Source organism: Erythrolamprus reginae, chromosome 2 (assembly GCF_031021105.1).
Source record: "Erythrolamprus reginae isolate rEryReg1 chromosome 2, rEryReg1.hap1, whole genome shotgun sequence".
NCBI lineage: Eukaryota > Metazoa > Chordata > Lepidosauria > Squamata > Dipsadidae > Erythrolamprus > Erythrolamprus reginae.
Window position 1 is genome coordinate 217,101,131 of NC_091951.1, and position 15,981 is coordinate 217,117,111.

General features: G+C 47.6%; 1 protein-coding gene across 4 annotated transcripts in view; it reads right to left on the reverse strand.

Annotated features, from left to right (window-relative positions):
* Positions 1-15,981, reverse strand: part of PHC1 (polyhomeotic homolog 1) — a 250,073-nt gene that overhangs the window by 116,700 nt on the left and 117,392 nt on the right. For all 4 annotated transcript variants that reach the window (XM_070741838.1, XM_070741840.1, XM_070741842.1 and 1 more), the window contains one exon: positions 4,897-5,389. In XM_070741838.1, coding sequence (XP_070597939.1) covers positions 4,897-5,389 — 493 coding nt within the window. The remainder of the gene's footprint in view (positions 1-4,896; positions 5,390-15,981) is intronic.

Consider the following 15,981-nt stretch of genomic DNA (forward strand, 5'->3'; position numbering starts at 1 on the left):
GAGGAGGCGGCGGTTCTTTTCTCCTCGCTCCAGAAAGTAGGCGATCGCGCCCCACCGCCGCCGCCGCCTCCTCCGTTTCCCCCAACAGCAAGCAATCTAAACCCGGGAAGGGCATTCCGGCTCTTCCCTTCAGCCTCGGAAGCCCCCTCGACGCTTGGCGGGCTGGTAGCTACGAACGGGCATCCCCCCGCGAGCGGGGCTGCTGGCTATGAGGGGAGCGAGCGAGGAGAAGAAGACGGGAAAAGGTCTCCGGGTGGCCCCGCTTGGCTCCGTCTTCCTCCACATGGGCTTTGGGTCTCCGACGCCGCGGACCGGCTGGAAAACCCCAACGGCCCGGTCCCGGTCCGCGGACCGGCGGTTGGGGACCTCTGCATTAAACAATACACACAAATTAAAACTTTAATTTGTTATGCTCCAGGGGGTGGAGACGAGTTAGTGAAAGGGTGTGGCTGCCTTGAGGGGGAGGTGAGGTACTCTGTGTGTGTGTGTGTGTGTCTCCCACCCTCCATCCCTCCCTCTCTCTCTCAGCCTCCAGAACCACTTTGCCACCCAAAAATAGGAAGCTTTTGGGCTCTTGGGATTCTGCACGTTTTGTTTTTGGCCTCCTTGGCCTCCAGAAGGCGGTTGGGGGCTGGCGCGTAGGTGGAGTGATGTGGCTGAGACAGCCTCATGTTCCCATGCAGACCAAATTAATAGCTTCAGCGGGCCATATCTGGCCCGTGGGCCATAGTTTGAGGACCCCTGCCCTAAAAGATGACAATTAGGGAAGATGAAGAGAAGCTAAGGGAAACCAGCAACTTAAAAACAATTTAATTGTACCTACTCATGTAACTTAGCAGTTACTCATGTAAGAGAAACAATGGAGGAAAAGTAAGTCCGAATCCGATTGAACACTTGTAAGAGCTTTTATTAAGACTTACAAAGTGATGCTCAAGGCGGCAAGATGCACGTATCATGCCACCTTGATTGCATCACCAGAATCCCGCCCGGCCGCTCTGTTTAGGGTGACCCGCTCTCTCCTTAACCAGGGGGGAGTTGGGGAGCCCTTACAGAGTAGTGCCAAGGATTCTAACACGTTTTTCACTGATAAAATCGCTTGGATCCGGGCGGACCTCGACTCCAATTGGATAACAGAGTCGACTGACAAACGAGTCATTCGAGGTGACTGGGGGCCGTACTTGTCCATCTGTCTGGGAAGAGTTTGATCTGGTGACACCTGATGAAGTGGAAAAGCCATTGTAGCTGTGAGTTCTGCCACCTGCTTACTGGATCTGTGTCCCTCCTGGCTGGTCTCCGCCATCAGGGAGGTGACACGAAGCTGGGTCCAGGTGATTGTCAATGCTTCTTTGGGGAGGAGGTCCTTTCCGGATCCCTACAAGGAGGCACTTGTGCACCCCCTCCTCAAGAAGCTTTCCCTGGACCAAGCCATTCTTAACAACTATCGGCCAGTCTCCAACCTTCCTTTTATGGGGAAGGTTGTTAAGAAGGTGGTCGCACTGCAACTCCAATGGTCCTTGGAAAAAGCCGATTATCTAGGCCCTCAACAGTCAGGATTCAGGCCCGGCTACAGCACGGAAACAGCTTTGGTCGCGTTGATGGATGATTTCTGGCAGGCCCGGGACAGGGGTTTATCCTCTGTCCTGGTGCTTCTTGACCTCTCAGCGGCTTTCGATACCATCGACCATGGTATCCTTCTGCGCCGGCTGGAGGGGTTGGGAGTGGGAGGCACTGTTCTTCAGTGGTTCTCCTCCTACCTCTCTGGTTGGTCGCAGTCGGTGTTAGTGGGGGGTCAAAGGTCGACTTCGAGGTTACTCCCTTGTGGGATCGATCCTCTCCCCCGTGCTATTTAATATCTACATGAAACCGTTGGGTGAGATCATCCAGAGGCATGGGGTGAGGTATCATCAGTACGCAGATGATATCCAGCTGTACATCTCCACCCCATGTCCAGTCAATGAAGCAGTGGAAGTGATGTGCCGGTGCCTGGAGGCTGTTAGGGTCTGGATGGGTGTCAACAGACTCAAACTCAACCCGGATAAACGGAGTGGCTGTGGGTTCTGCCTTCCAAGGACAATTCCATCTGTCCGTCCATAACCCTGGGGGGGGGAATTATTGACCCCCTCAGAGAGGGTCCGCAACTTGGGCGTCTTACTTGATCCACAGCTCACATTAGAGAAACATCTTTCAGCTGTGGCGAGGGGGACGTTTGCCCAGGTTCGCCTGGTGCACCAGTTGCGGCCCTATCTGGACCGGGAGTCACTGCTCACAGTCACTCATGCCCTCATCACCTCGAGATTCGACTACTGTAATGCTCTCTACATGGGGCTACCTTTGAAAAGTGTTCGGAAACTTCAGATCGTGCAGAATGCAGCTGCGAGAGCAATCATGGGTTTCCCCAGATATGCCCATGTTACACCAACACTCCGCAGTCTGCATTGGTTGCTGATCAATTTCCGGTCACAATTCAAAGTGTTGGTTATGACCTATGAAGCCCTTCATGGCATCGGACCAGAATATCTCCGGGATCGCCTTCTGCCGCACGAATCCCTGCAACCGATTAGGTCCCACAGAGTTGGCCTTCTCCAGGTCCCTTCGACTAAACAATGTCATCTGGCGGGTCCCAGGGGAAGAGCCTTCTCTGTGGCGGCCCCGACTCTCTGGAACCAGCTCCCCCCCGGAGATTAGAATTGCCCCCACCTTCCTTGCCTTCCGTAAACTCCTTAAAACTCACCTCTGCCGTCAGGCATGGGGGAATTGAGGCATTCCCATCCCTTCTCCCCCGGGCCTATACAATTTATGTATGGTATGTCTGTGTGTATGTCTGGTTTAATAATGGGGTTTTTAAATGTTTTTTAAATCTATTAGATTTGTCATGAATTGTTTTATTGTATGCTATGAGCCGCCCCGAGTTTACAGAGAGGGGCGGCATACAAATCTAATAAATAAATAAATAAACAAACTGCAAAACCTTTCTTTATGTTTTCTTCTTAATATTAGTGAAAAAAGACATTCACAAATCACAAGATTAGCCCTTTTCACCAAGCAGACAAAGAGAATGGGAACATTTTTCCCTATGCCAGTACTTCTCAACCTTGGCAGTTTTAAGACTTCAAGACTTCAGATTTCTTTTTAGCCAGCCATATAATGAAATATCTTAAAATTTCATAGGTTGAGCAACATTCCTAGTATAAAGGAACTATGTATGTCCTATCCTTGATATCACTGATATAGAAGGATAAGTTGCCCTTGGGTGAGATTTCTCATCCTTGCAGAAAATAATTTTGCCTGTTCAGTATCTCACTCACTGAGAATTTATTTATTTTATTTATTTATTACTTAGATTTGTATGCCGCCCCTCTCCGAAGACTCGGGGCGGCTCACAACATGTAGAAACAAATCATAAGCAATCAGACAAATTTAAAATATTTAAATATTTAAAAACCCCATATGCTAACAGACACACACACAGACATACCATGCATAAATTAAACGTGCCCAGGGGGAGATGTTTCAGTTCCCCCATGCCTGACGGCAAAGGTGGGTTTTAAGGAGTTTACGGAAGGCAGGAAGAGTAGGGGCAGTTCTAATCTCCGGGGGGAGTTGGTTCCAGAGGGCCGGTGCCGTCACAGAGAAGGCTCTTCCCCTGGGGCCCGCCAACCGACATTGTTTAGTTGACGGGACCCGGAGAAGGCCCACTCTGTGGGACCTAATCGGTCGCTGGGATTCGTGCGGCAGGAGGCGGTCTCGGAGATATTCTGGTCCGATGCCATGAAGGGCTTTAAAGGTCATAACCAACACTTTGAATTGTGACCGGAAATTGATCGGCAGCCAATGCAGACTGCGGAGTGATGGCGAAACATGGGCATACCTAGGTAGGCCCATGACTGCTCTCGCAGCCGCATTTTGCACGATCTGAAGTTTCCGAACACTTTTCAAAGGTAGCCCCATGTAGAGAGCATTACAGTAGTCGAACCTCGAGGTGATGAGGGCATGAGTGACTGTGAGCAATGAGTCCCGGTCCAGACAGGGCCGCAACTGGTGCACCAGGCGAACCTGGGCAAACGCCCCCCTCGCCACAGCTGAAAGATGTTGTTCTAATGTGAGCTGTGGATCGAGGAGGACGCCCAAGTTGCGGACCCTCTCTGAGGGGGTCAATAATTCCCCCCCCCAGGGTAATGGACGGACAGATGGAATTGTCCTTGGGAGGCAAAACCCACAGCCACTCCGTCTTATCCGGGTTGAGCTTGAGTCTGTTGACACCCATCCAGGCCCCAACAGCCTCCAGGCACCGGCACATCACTTCCACCGCTTCATTGACTGGGCATGGGGTGGAGATGTAAAGCTGGGTATCATCCGCATATTGATGATACCTCACCCCATGTCCTTGGATGATCTCGCCCAGCGGTTTCATGTAGATGTTAAATAGCGGGGGGGAGAGGACCGACCCCTGAGGCACCCCACAAGGGAGAGACCTAGGAGTCAACCTCTGTCCCCCCACTAACACCGACTGCGACCGGCCAGAGAGGTAGGAGGAGAACCACTGAAGAACAGTGCCTCCCACCCCCAGCCCCTCCAGCCGGTGCAGAAGGATACCATGGTCGATGGTATCGAAAGCCGCTGAGAGGTCAAGGAGCACCAGGACAGAGGATAAACCCCTGTCCCGGGCCCGCCAGAGAATGAAGACTGTATGACAAAACACAGCTCTCTTTACCAGGAACAAGAACCATGAAGCTTTTTCTTTAATCTAATCCAACATAGCAATGAGTAGTACCAATTGGCTAATATAGTTAAAGTCTATCTTTCCCATAGCAATTATAAAAGCAGTGAACCTTGTCAAAGAATACAAAAAGTTTCAAGAAGGCATTCTTTTCCCACAAAGAATCACATGTAACATACCAGAGCTGATCAAAGTTTGACTTGGAGCTGGTGTAGCTGTCCTGGTCAAATTCATGCCCACAGTCTGTTGTCCATTACCGTCACCTTCAGCCTTTTTTGCTGCCACACTGTCTGCCTCTGTTTGACTTCCTTGGCTCACAGTCACTGCCTGGGTGGCAGGAGGTACTGGTAAAGGCTGAACTACACCAGTGCCTTTCCTCTGGTAGTTGGATCCTGGGCCAGATGAAGTTGACTGGTTCAACCCAGTGGCAGCATGACTCCCTACTGATGAGGCCATGCCTCCAGAAATGCCATTACTTCCTCCTGCACCTTGGCTGAGATTGAGTGACTGGCCTACATTGCCAGAAGATGCTTGTGTTACTGTCAAAGTTTGGCCGGCATGGGAAGTTTGGGGTAGTATTGAAGACTGGGAATTCCCTGGCAAAGTAGCCTTTGGAGTAGAAGCTTGGAGTGATGCTGAAGTCTGTTGGCTCCTGACAGCCAAATTCTGCACCTGGAAAATATAAGGAAAAAAAATAAGCCATTACTGTAGGTTTCAAAAGGCACATTGTCCTTAAATTTACTGTTATTCAATCTGCAAGAAAACTTCCCAATTTCTCCTGTATGCAAAATATGTCAATATCACTATATACCTGGGAAGGAGGATCAAATAATTTATAAAAGAATTGGTTACTTTGGCAAGGTTTTAATCTCTTCTCTGTACAGTGAAAACCACATGGCACTTCCTGTGCAGAATTAGATAAAAATATATTTCTCCATATGAATATTGTTCTCAGCAAACTTCTTCAGAATGATGTTACAGCATTCTGATGACTACCATATTTTTCAGAGTATAAGACTCACCTTTTTCCCTGCTAAAAAGGGGTGAAAGGTTGGGTGCATCTTACACACCAAATAGAAGTACTAATATACTCAAATAGATTTAATTAGGGGAATATTGCATGACATAAAGATATTTTAACAAATAAAGGGGAATTGAAGTCTATCCAAGAATTGGAGAAGCAGAGACTAAAGATGGACTGGTACACGAGAACGCAATTACAATCAAGATTTAATAAAGATATTAAAACAGAGGGTGTTAATTTAGAAATGATAGAATTAGATGAAATATGCACAGAAATGGATGAAAGACTAATTAGAAATTGTATAATTAGTTATTAGCCGGTCAGAGTCCTTTTAGAATGAGCAGCAAGTAAATAGATAGATAGATAGATAGATAGATAGATAGATAGATAGATAGATAGATAGATAGACAGACAGACAGACACAAATAAATAAATAAATAAATAAATAAATAAATAAATAGGAAAGAAAGTATAGACAAGGGTGATAACATATAAATAAAATTTATATAAAATGTTTTATAGGTGGCACATGTCACTGGAAAGGATAGCTAAAATGTTTGAAGATAAATCTATGCAATATTGGAAATGTCAGCAAATACCAAGCTTTTCTTATCATATGTAGTGGACATGTGCTGAAGCCAAAGTGTATTGTCAGCCTCTCTGTGTTTCATCCTTCAACTGCGCTTCAGCTGTCATGAGAAAAGGGGGCGGGGGGGAAGGGGTTGGGATTTGGGGGGGGGGAAATCTCCTGGGGGAGGTCAAGAAAGTTTTGTTTCTTCTGGAGAAGGCCAAGAGTTTCATTTCTCCTGAGAAGGGGTGGGTTGGTTGCGTGCATTCCAAAAGTATGATGCACCGATGAAGATGTGTCCACCTGACGAAGATGTACAATGGGAATTGGGTGAATTGCCAAGGGGGGTCTGGGGTTACTTTGTAATGGGCAACTACGGAGAGGGGCGGCATACAAATTTAATAAATAAATAAATAAACTACCGCACCTTTTCCCTCAGACTTTGCTTTTTTTCGATGCATTCACTTCTAATTTAATAAAGTTCACCTTTGAAGTTCAAAATGTACTCCGAGTTTTACTTTTCCTAAATTCTGAGTGAAGCCAGCCTGACATTAAGCAAAGTCTGCAGTGAATAGCCATCCCGGAGACAAAACTACCATGGGGGCTAAGCAGCAATGTCCAACCGGGGCAACGGCAGAGAGCAGGCAGAAGGAGCGGTTGATCCACTCTGCCCTTCCCCCAGCCATATTCAGAAGGAGGAGGATTGGAGGCAATAGGGAGACGATCGAGAGGACCTGCATGCTGAGCCTCGGCCAAAAGCTAAGTGGTCAATGGGGGTAGGGGCTAGCAAAATCCTGTAGGAAGAATCCTTTCCCTCTGATGCTAATGTAACCTGGCAAAGAAAGCTACAAAGGGAGCAGAAGGGGGAAAGTGAAAAGGGGCTCCTGTTATCGGAACTGGTGACAGGCATCAAAGAGGTTTTAGAAGCAGTGGAGAGACAGAATCGCCAAGTTCCGGCTGGGTCGAAGAGTGATAAAGATGGGGAGGGGGAAACAGCAGAAAAACCTTTGGGAAGCGGGGCCCGGCCAAGAGCAGCAGCCAACACCCCCCCTCCCAGTGCAAGTACATCCCCGAATAGCCCCTGAAGATGTCGAGTAGCAGATGCCCCCTCCCCCGGCTCAAAAGTATGATGGAACCCCTGGTGGGCTGAGACACCTCCTAGCCCAAGTCTAGCAATATATGGAAGATTATGGGGAGGAGTTCCCTGGAGACCCTGCGAGGGTCAGAGTGGTTACGAGGGCCCTTGAAGGTAGAGCAGCTGATTGCATGACTCCCGTGACCCCTTACTGAGGAATTTTGATGATTTTATGGCAAAGCGAAAAATAGTATTAAAACCTCGAGACTGGGTGGGAGGTCTGTGGCTGACTACACCCAGGAATTTCACGAGCTTATGTCCTACGTGAGCTCATACCCGGCTGGGGTTCTCATGGAATATTACATGGATGACCTGAGTGATGACATCTACCAACACTGCAAGTCAAGGGGGGCTCCCAAGGACTTGAATCATTGGTTCAAGCTGGCAGCGGAGGTAGAGATCGATCTGTTGAGGAGCCAGCGGGAGAAAACCTCCACTCCAACTGCAGAAAAGAGCCAGAAAAAAGTTGGGAGACCTGCCGAATCTAAACCGAGGTTGTCGGGATGGTTCAGGTGCAGCAAGGAGAGGTACCAGACAGCTGAGTGCCTTGTGAAACCTGTGCTGAAGACAAGCCGCTACTTGTCTTTTTAGAGTATTAGGCGCCAAACCCCGTTCAATTCCTGCTTGTAGGAATTCCAAGACGGTAATCACCAATGCCTTTCTAGGGTTTAGCTGTTGCTTGTCACAGAAGCCACAGAAGGCTGTCCACGTTGTCTGGTAGAGGTAGATGGCCGCCTTGCCGCCTGCACAGTGTCGATGACCTTCTCTCGTAGATTCAGGTGTCTTAGTCTGTGCCTCTCAAGTGCCAGACGGTTAGTTGAAGCCACTGGGGATCTGGGTGGTGCAGGTTCCCCTGGCTGAGAGAGACTGCTTGGTCTGGGATCCTCCATGGAGGGAACACCGATAGTGCCACCAGGTCGGAGAACCACGGGCGGCGTGACCAGTGTGGAGCCACCATCAGTACTTCCGCCCGTTCTATCAGGAGTTTCTCCACCACCTTCGGTATGAGGTTTGTTAGGTGAAACACATAAAGCAGTCCTGGGGGCCAGGGGGACAGAAGGGCATTGACCCCTTCCGCCCCTGGTTCCGGAAAGCGTGTGTAAAATCTTGGAAGCTGAGCGTTCTGGGAACTCGCAAATAGATCTACTAGTGCAGACCCAAATCTGAGGACCATCTGCTGGAATAGGTCCGGGTCCAATTTCCATTCCGATGGGTCTAGGGTGGACCTGCTCAGCCAGTCCGCCTGTGTATTGCTGACTCCCGCAATGTGTTCTGCTGACAAGGACTTCAGGTGTTGTTCGGCCCATTCGAAGAGGTTGTCTGTCTCTTCCATGAGGCGTTGCGACCTCGTGCCCCCTTGATGGTTCAGGTGAGCCCTGGTTGCAACATTGTCCGTCAACACCAACACGTGTCTTCCCTGGATAAGTGGAGTAAACGTCTGTAGGGCCAGGAAAACTGCCCTGAGTTCGAGAAGGTTTATGTTGACCGGTGATAGGTCCTCTGCCGACCATAACCCCTGGGCCATGTGGGGCCCAATGTGGGCGCCCCATCCTGTAGTCAGTATGGTCCGGTCTTGTATTTGAAAGGGGGAGCCCTCACGTATTGCTTGAAATGCCCACCACCTCAAGGACTCTCTGACTCTCCAAGGTAAATGTACCTGCTTGTGGGAGTGGCTCACCTTGGTTCTCTGTGCTTGAAGCAAAAACCACTGCAGGGTCCTGATGTGGTGCCTGGCCCAAGGCACGATGCCTATGGTCGACACCAAGGTCCCCAGTACCTTGGATAACTGTGATAGCGGAACCTGTTTGTGGTGTTGTATGCTGGCTATCAAACGGCGTATATTGTCCTGCCTTTCTGGAGAAAGGGACACCGTTCCTGCCTGGGTGTCTATAATAGATCCTAGGTGCAGTAGTCTGGTGGTGGGTGAAAACTGGCTTTTCTCCACATTGATGGTGAAGCCGTGGGTTTCTAACGTGTGAATGGTCATTTTCAAGTCTTTCATTGCTGCTGATGGGGACCTGGACAATATAATTATGTCGTCCAGGTAGGCCATCAGCCTGACGGATTGAGCTCGTAGGTTGGCGGTTAACACATCCAGAAGCTTTGTAAAGGTCCGAGGGGCCAATGAGAGGCCAAATGGCATAGCCCTGTACTGGTAATGTTTCCCTTCGGTATAGAAGCAAAGAAACTTGCGATGCTCCGGATGGATGGGGACATGTAGGTATGCTTCCTTTAGGTCTATGGATGTTAGTAGGTCCTGAGATCGGATTGATGCAAGGATTGTTTGCAGGGAATGCATCCTGAACCTCCTGTATCTTATGAAAAAGTTCAGTTGCTTTAGATTGAGGATTAATCTGCATCCCCCAGAGGCTTTGGGAATGATGAAAATCATCGAGTAAAACCCCTTGCCCTCCTCCTGTTGGGGGACCTGCTCTATGGCCTGGATGTCTAGCAGGTTCGTAATTTCGCTGTGTAACTGTAATTTTTTCTGAGAGTCCCTTATTATTGGGCAGTGTAGGAAACGGTTGGGCGGTGGATGGATGAACTCCAACCTGAGTCCTCGTGTAACAGTGGCCAATGCCCATTTGTCGGAGGATGTCAGCTGCCAGGCGGTGCTGAAATGCTGTAACTTCCCTCCTATGGGATGTAGGGTGGCAGAGTCATTTGGTGCGTTTAAAGCCCCTCTGACTGTTACCTCGAAAGGGCCTTCTGGATTGTTGGTAGCCCCTTGGTCTGTCCTGGAATGATCCTCGATCGCTCCTATAGGGCTGTTTATTTATTTATTTATTTATTTATTTATTTATTATTTAGATTTGTATGCCGCCCCTCTCCGAAGACTCGGGGCGGCTCACAACAACATAGAACAAATCATAAATAATCCAAATAACTTTAAAATTTATACAAGATTTAAAAGAACCCCATATACTAACAGACACACACACAAACATACCATGCATAAATTGAACATGCCCGGGGGAGGTGTTTCAATTCCCTCATGCCTGACGGCAGAGGTGGGTTTTAAGGAGTTTACGGAAGGCAGGGAGAGCAGGGGCAGTTCTAATCTCTGGGGGGGAGTTGGTTCCAGAGAGTCGGTGCTGCCACAGAGAAGGCTCTTCCCCTGGGGCCCGCCAACCGACATTGTTTAGTTGACAGGACCTGGAGAAGGCCCACTCTGTGGGACCTAATCGGTCGCTGGGATTCGTGCGGCAGGAGGCGGTCTCGGAGATATTCTGGTCCAGTGCCATGAAGGGCTTTAAAGGTCATAACCAACACTTTGAATTGTGACCGGAAATTGATCGGCAGCCAATGCAGATCACTGCGGAGTGATGGTGAAACATGGGCATACCTAGGTAAGCCCATGACTGCTCTCACAGCTGCATTCTGCACGATCTGAAGTTTCTGAACACTTTTCAAAGGTAGCCCCATGTAGAGAGCATTACAGTAGTCGAACCTCAAGGTGATGAGGGCATGAGTGACTGTGAGCAATGAGTCCCGGTCCAGATAGGGTCGCAACTGGTGCACCAGGCGAACCTGGGCAAACGCCCCCCTCGCCACAGCTGAAAGATGGTTCTCTAAAGTGAGCTGTGGATCGAGGACACCCAAGTTGCGGACCCTCTCCGAGGGGGTCAATAATTCCCCCGCCAGGGTAATGGATGGACAGATGGAATTGTCCTTGGGAGGCAAAACCCAGAGCCACGCCGTCTTATCCGGGTTGAGTTTGAGTCTGTTGACACCCATCCAGGCCCCAACAGCCTCCAGGCACCGGCACATCACTTCCACTGCTTCGTTGATTATTGGTTATATTGGCCTTGTGAAAAAGGTCATTGGGTCTGGTTGGTTCCAGAGGATGGCTCCCAACGAAAGGATTGACGCCTCGCGTATGGGGTGGACCTGCGGTCCTGTCGTCTGTTGGCCCTGGGAAGCACTTTCCTCTTATCTTTGTCCTCTATGAGGACCTTCTCTAGTAAGTCCCCAAAAAGTGTGGAGCCTTGAAAGGGTCTGGAGGCCAGCCGCCATTTTGACTTTAAATCTGCCTCCCAGTTCCTTAGCCACAGGAGACAGCGTGATGACAGCGTAGTTGCCATGCTTCTGGTTGAGAACTTGGCCGCGTGTAGAGTAGCGTTTGCAGATAATTCAGCCGCTGCTAACAGTTTACTCAGATCCTGGCGGAGGCGGCCGTCCTCAGGCCCAAGGCGGGATTGCATCTCTTGAATCCACATCATTGATGCCCTGTTAAGGAATGATGCTGCGGCGGCCGCCCTGAACCCCCAGCCGGACATCTGATGTGCCTTGCGCAATAGTGTCTCCGCCTTCCTATCTTCCGACTTCAGACTGTCGCCGGTTTCAGAAGGCACCAAGACGCTGGAGACAAGCGTTACCACTGGCTGGTCGATGGGTGGAAATTCAAGAAGTTTTTCCACTTCCTCATCGAATGTATAAAATTTCCTTTCAAGGTTTGAAGGGCCCTGCGCTGCTGCTGGATGCTGCCAGGGTCTCTTTACCCCTTCCACGAAGATTTCTGAAGCTGGGAAATGGTCGGACTCGGGTTGAGGCTCCTTAAGTAAGGTAGATGATGTCTTGCCAGTATCCATAGCATCCGTTGTCTTAGATGAGCCAGGTAAATTCATTACCTGCTTGGCCTTGTATAGTAGGGTTCTAAAGAGGGCCGGTTTAAACAGTCCAACAGCGGGTGTTTGTTCCGGTGTTGTCTCATCCTCCGATGAGACAACATGTGTATAGACCTTATGGGGTGCCTGAAAGGATTATTTCAGATCGAGGGGTCCAATTTACTTCGGAGGTCTGGAAGGAATTCCTGACCCTAGTGGACACCATCCAAGGTCTGAATTCCACCCATCACCCACAAACCAACGGGGCGTGTGAGAGGGCCAATTCAGTATTAGAGTAGTACCTTCGCTGCCATTTAAATTATCAACAGAACAATTGTAGTGAACGTCTACCCTTTGTGGAAGTGGCCTATAATAATTCGCTGCACAGTAGTATTGGGTTCATCCTATTCAAATTGGTCTATGGTCAGGACATTGTGCCTATTCCTGAATTACCCCAAGAGGGGCCCAGACACCCCACTTTAAAAGAGTTGGTGGCTCAGCTAAAGTCGAATTGGCCATTAGCCTGTAAGGCCCTCGATGAGGCTCATCAAGCCCATAAGGCTCAAGCAGATAAAAAGAGAACTGAGTCAGCAAACTACAAAGTAGGAGATAGTCTTTTTGTCGACAAAAATCACTCAAAAGTCTAAAAAACTAGGACCCAAGTATGTGGGCCCTTTCCCCATAGTACAAGAGGTCAACCCAGTGGCGATGAAACTGGAATTGCCAAAAGCTTTGCAGAGCATCCACCCAGTGTTCCATGTCAGCCTGCTGAAACTCGAGCTTACTTTGGAGCTGCGGCCAACCCCAGTAGACCCTCCAACTCCCCTACTTATTGAAGGAGAGCAACACTTCGAGGTTAAAGAAATTCTGAACTCGAGGAAACAAAGGGGGAAATTGTAGTAGTGTTCCGATTTTTGCGTGGGATGCGTTCTGAGACCACCCTCGAAAGTCAAATTTCTGTGAAATAGAGATGCGGAAGTAAATACACCATTTTTGGCTAAGACTTCTTTAAACCCCTAAATTACCATTTCCCATTCCTTTAACAACCATTTACTCACCATTATTACTGGTACTCACCATTGAATAAGACATATAGTGATCCTGATATTTATAAACATAATTATTTATGAACAATAATTTTTTTTGTTATTTATTTGCAAAAATTATTATTTTGGCGATGACATATGACATCATCGGGCGGGAAAAACCGTGGTATAGAAAAAAACCCGTGAAGTATTTTTTAATTAATACTTTTTGAAAAACCGTGGTATAGGCTATTCACGAAGTTCGAACCCATGAAAATCAAGGGAACACTGTACCAGGTATCTTGGAAACATTTCCCTCCATGCAGAATGGGTGGAGGAGAAACATGTCAATGTCCAGAATGAAATTTAGAGCAAAATACCCTGATAAACCGTAATGCATAACCTTATTATTTCTGTTTGTTCTTTCTTTTTTCTCCTTTTATAGGACTAACAGCCCTGCTCTAAGGTGTCCGAATGTCAACCTCACTGCGTTTCATCCTTCAACTGTTGTTCAGTTATCATGAGAAATGGGGGGGGGAGGTTTGCTGGAGGAGGCCAAGAAAGTTTCGTTTCTTCTGGAGAAGGCCAAAAGTTTCATTTCTCTTCAGAAGGGGCGATAAAGGGGTGGGTTGGTGGCATGCATTCGAAAAGTATGATGCATTGATGAAGATGCATCCACCTGATGAAGATGGACAATAAGTATTGGGTGAATTGCTAAGGGAGGGTGTTTGGGGTTATATTGCGCCTTTTTCCTCAGACTTTGCTTTTCTTTCGATGCATTCACTTCTGATTTAATAAAGTTCACGTTTGAAGTTCAAAAGGGACTCTGAGTTTTACTTTTCCTAAATTCTGAGCAAAGCCAGCCTGACAGTTCAATTCAAATGTGGATAGAAAAAAATATTGAAACCAGTGATATTCCTGTTGGATATATTACCAGGGAAATTCAGTAAAGATACATATTTCATATTCATAAAATTTCAGCAGCTAGAATTGCATTTGCGCAAAAATGGAAAGCAACAAATCCCCTTCTGAAAGAGAGATAATTTTTAAAAATTGCATTGTGTGGAAATGAACAGATTGAAAATGAAAATTAAAGATAAGAGAGATTCTGAATACTATAATGTAAGGGGGAAATTCTTTGATTGGTTAGAAAATGAATATGTATAGAAGATAAGCAATATTGATTAAATTGAAGGAAAATAAAAAATTGAAGGTGGAAGATCTAGGAGACAAAATTAGGCAATTGAGGAGGCAACATTAAGTTAGTAGTTACTATATCTAAGAAAATATAAGAATTCAGCATAGGTAAAAATAAGTTTAAGAGAAGCATCAATAATTAAAGGATTAGGGACATGAATTACCTGTCAACTATAGGATGTATTGTGAATAGATACACTCAGGAAAAGGCTAAGGGGGAGGAGGAGGGAAGTAGGGCAGTGGGAGAGAAGGCGAAAGAAGGAAGAGGGAAGAGAGTGAAAAAGCGAGGGTAGTGATATGATATAAAGAGGGAAACAGGAGGATAATTAATGTATAAAAGGTGCAAATTAAGATATTGGTTCATGTACTATTAAATAGAAATGTATAACTTATATGTATTTTGTTAAAAATTAAGGTATATATATATATGGATGTATTGTAGAGAAAAATAATAAAAAAATACCGTATATACTCGAGTATACAGTGATCCCTCGATTATCGCGAGGGTTCCGTTCCAAGACCCCTCGCGATAATCGATTTTTCGCGATGTAGGGTTGCGGAAGTAAAAACACCATCTGCGCATGCGCGCCCTTTTTCCATGGCCGCGCATGCGCAGATGGTGGAGTTTGCGTGGGCGGCGGGGAAACCCGGATCTTCGTCTGCTCGCTGTTGCTGCGGCCGCCCAGCAGCTGATCTGCTCGGCGGCAGCAGCAGCGAGCAGACGAAGATCGGGGTTTCCCCGCCACCCACGCAAAGGGGAAACCCCAGCTCCTCGCTGATGCCCCCGCTTGCCCGCCCGCCCCCCGCCGCCCGCCAGCAAGAGGGGGAGAGATAGAGAAAGAGAGAGAAGGAAAGAAAGAGAGGAGAGAGGGAGGAAGAGAGTGTGAGAGAGGAAGAAGCAAGATAGAGAAAGAGAGAGAGAAAAAAGATGAGAAAGGAAGGGAGTGATGTCATCGGGTGGGAAAAAATCGCGATATAGCGTTTCGCGAAGATCGAGATCGCGAAAATCGAGGGATCACTGTAAGCTGAATTTTTCAGCACAAAAAATGTGCTGAAAAATCCGACCTTGGCTTATACTCGAGTCACTGATGGCAGCGCCCCCACCAGGTAACTCCCGCACAGCATTTTCCAAAGCTGCACAGTACCGATGCGAAAGGAAAGGTGACGGCAACAAGAGGTTTTTCCTTGTACAGCTGCTTCTGCTCTTGCTAGAGCCCAGCCGGCAACACCCCTCAGCTGCCTGATTGGCAGCAGGCTGAACCAATCACAGCTCCTTATCTATGCAGAAAGGAGGCACTGGGAGAAGGGGTGGGAGGTTGAAGAGACTTTCGGAAAGAAAGAAAAGTGGGTGAAAATCTGATCTTTCTCCAAGAGGAGAAGCTTCAGGTGACCATGGCTTTCTCTCCTGCTCAGAAATAGAAGTCCCTTCCAGCAAGCCAGCAACATTTTTACAAGTAAAATAATTTACCCATTTAAATTTGATTCATTTCTGGTAACAGAAGAGGTAATTTTGTAATAAAATGTTACTTCAAGTGGGGATAACTCTGTGTAATTAAACTTTTTCTTCCAACTATACTTATCATTATACCCAAGAGGATTGTTAATTCTGCCTTGTTTAAAACAATGCGAAGGTTAGGATAATATTATAATAGTATGAATTTTGGCATTAATGGAAACTTGCATTAACTACGGTCAACATTAACTACGG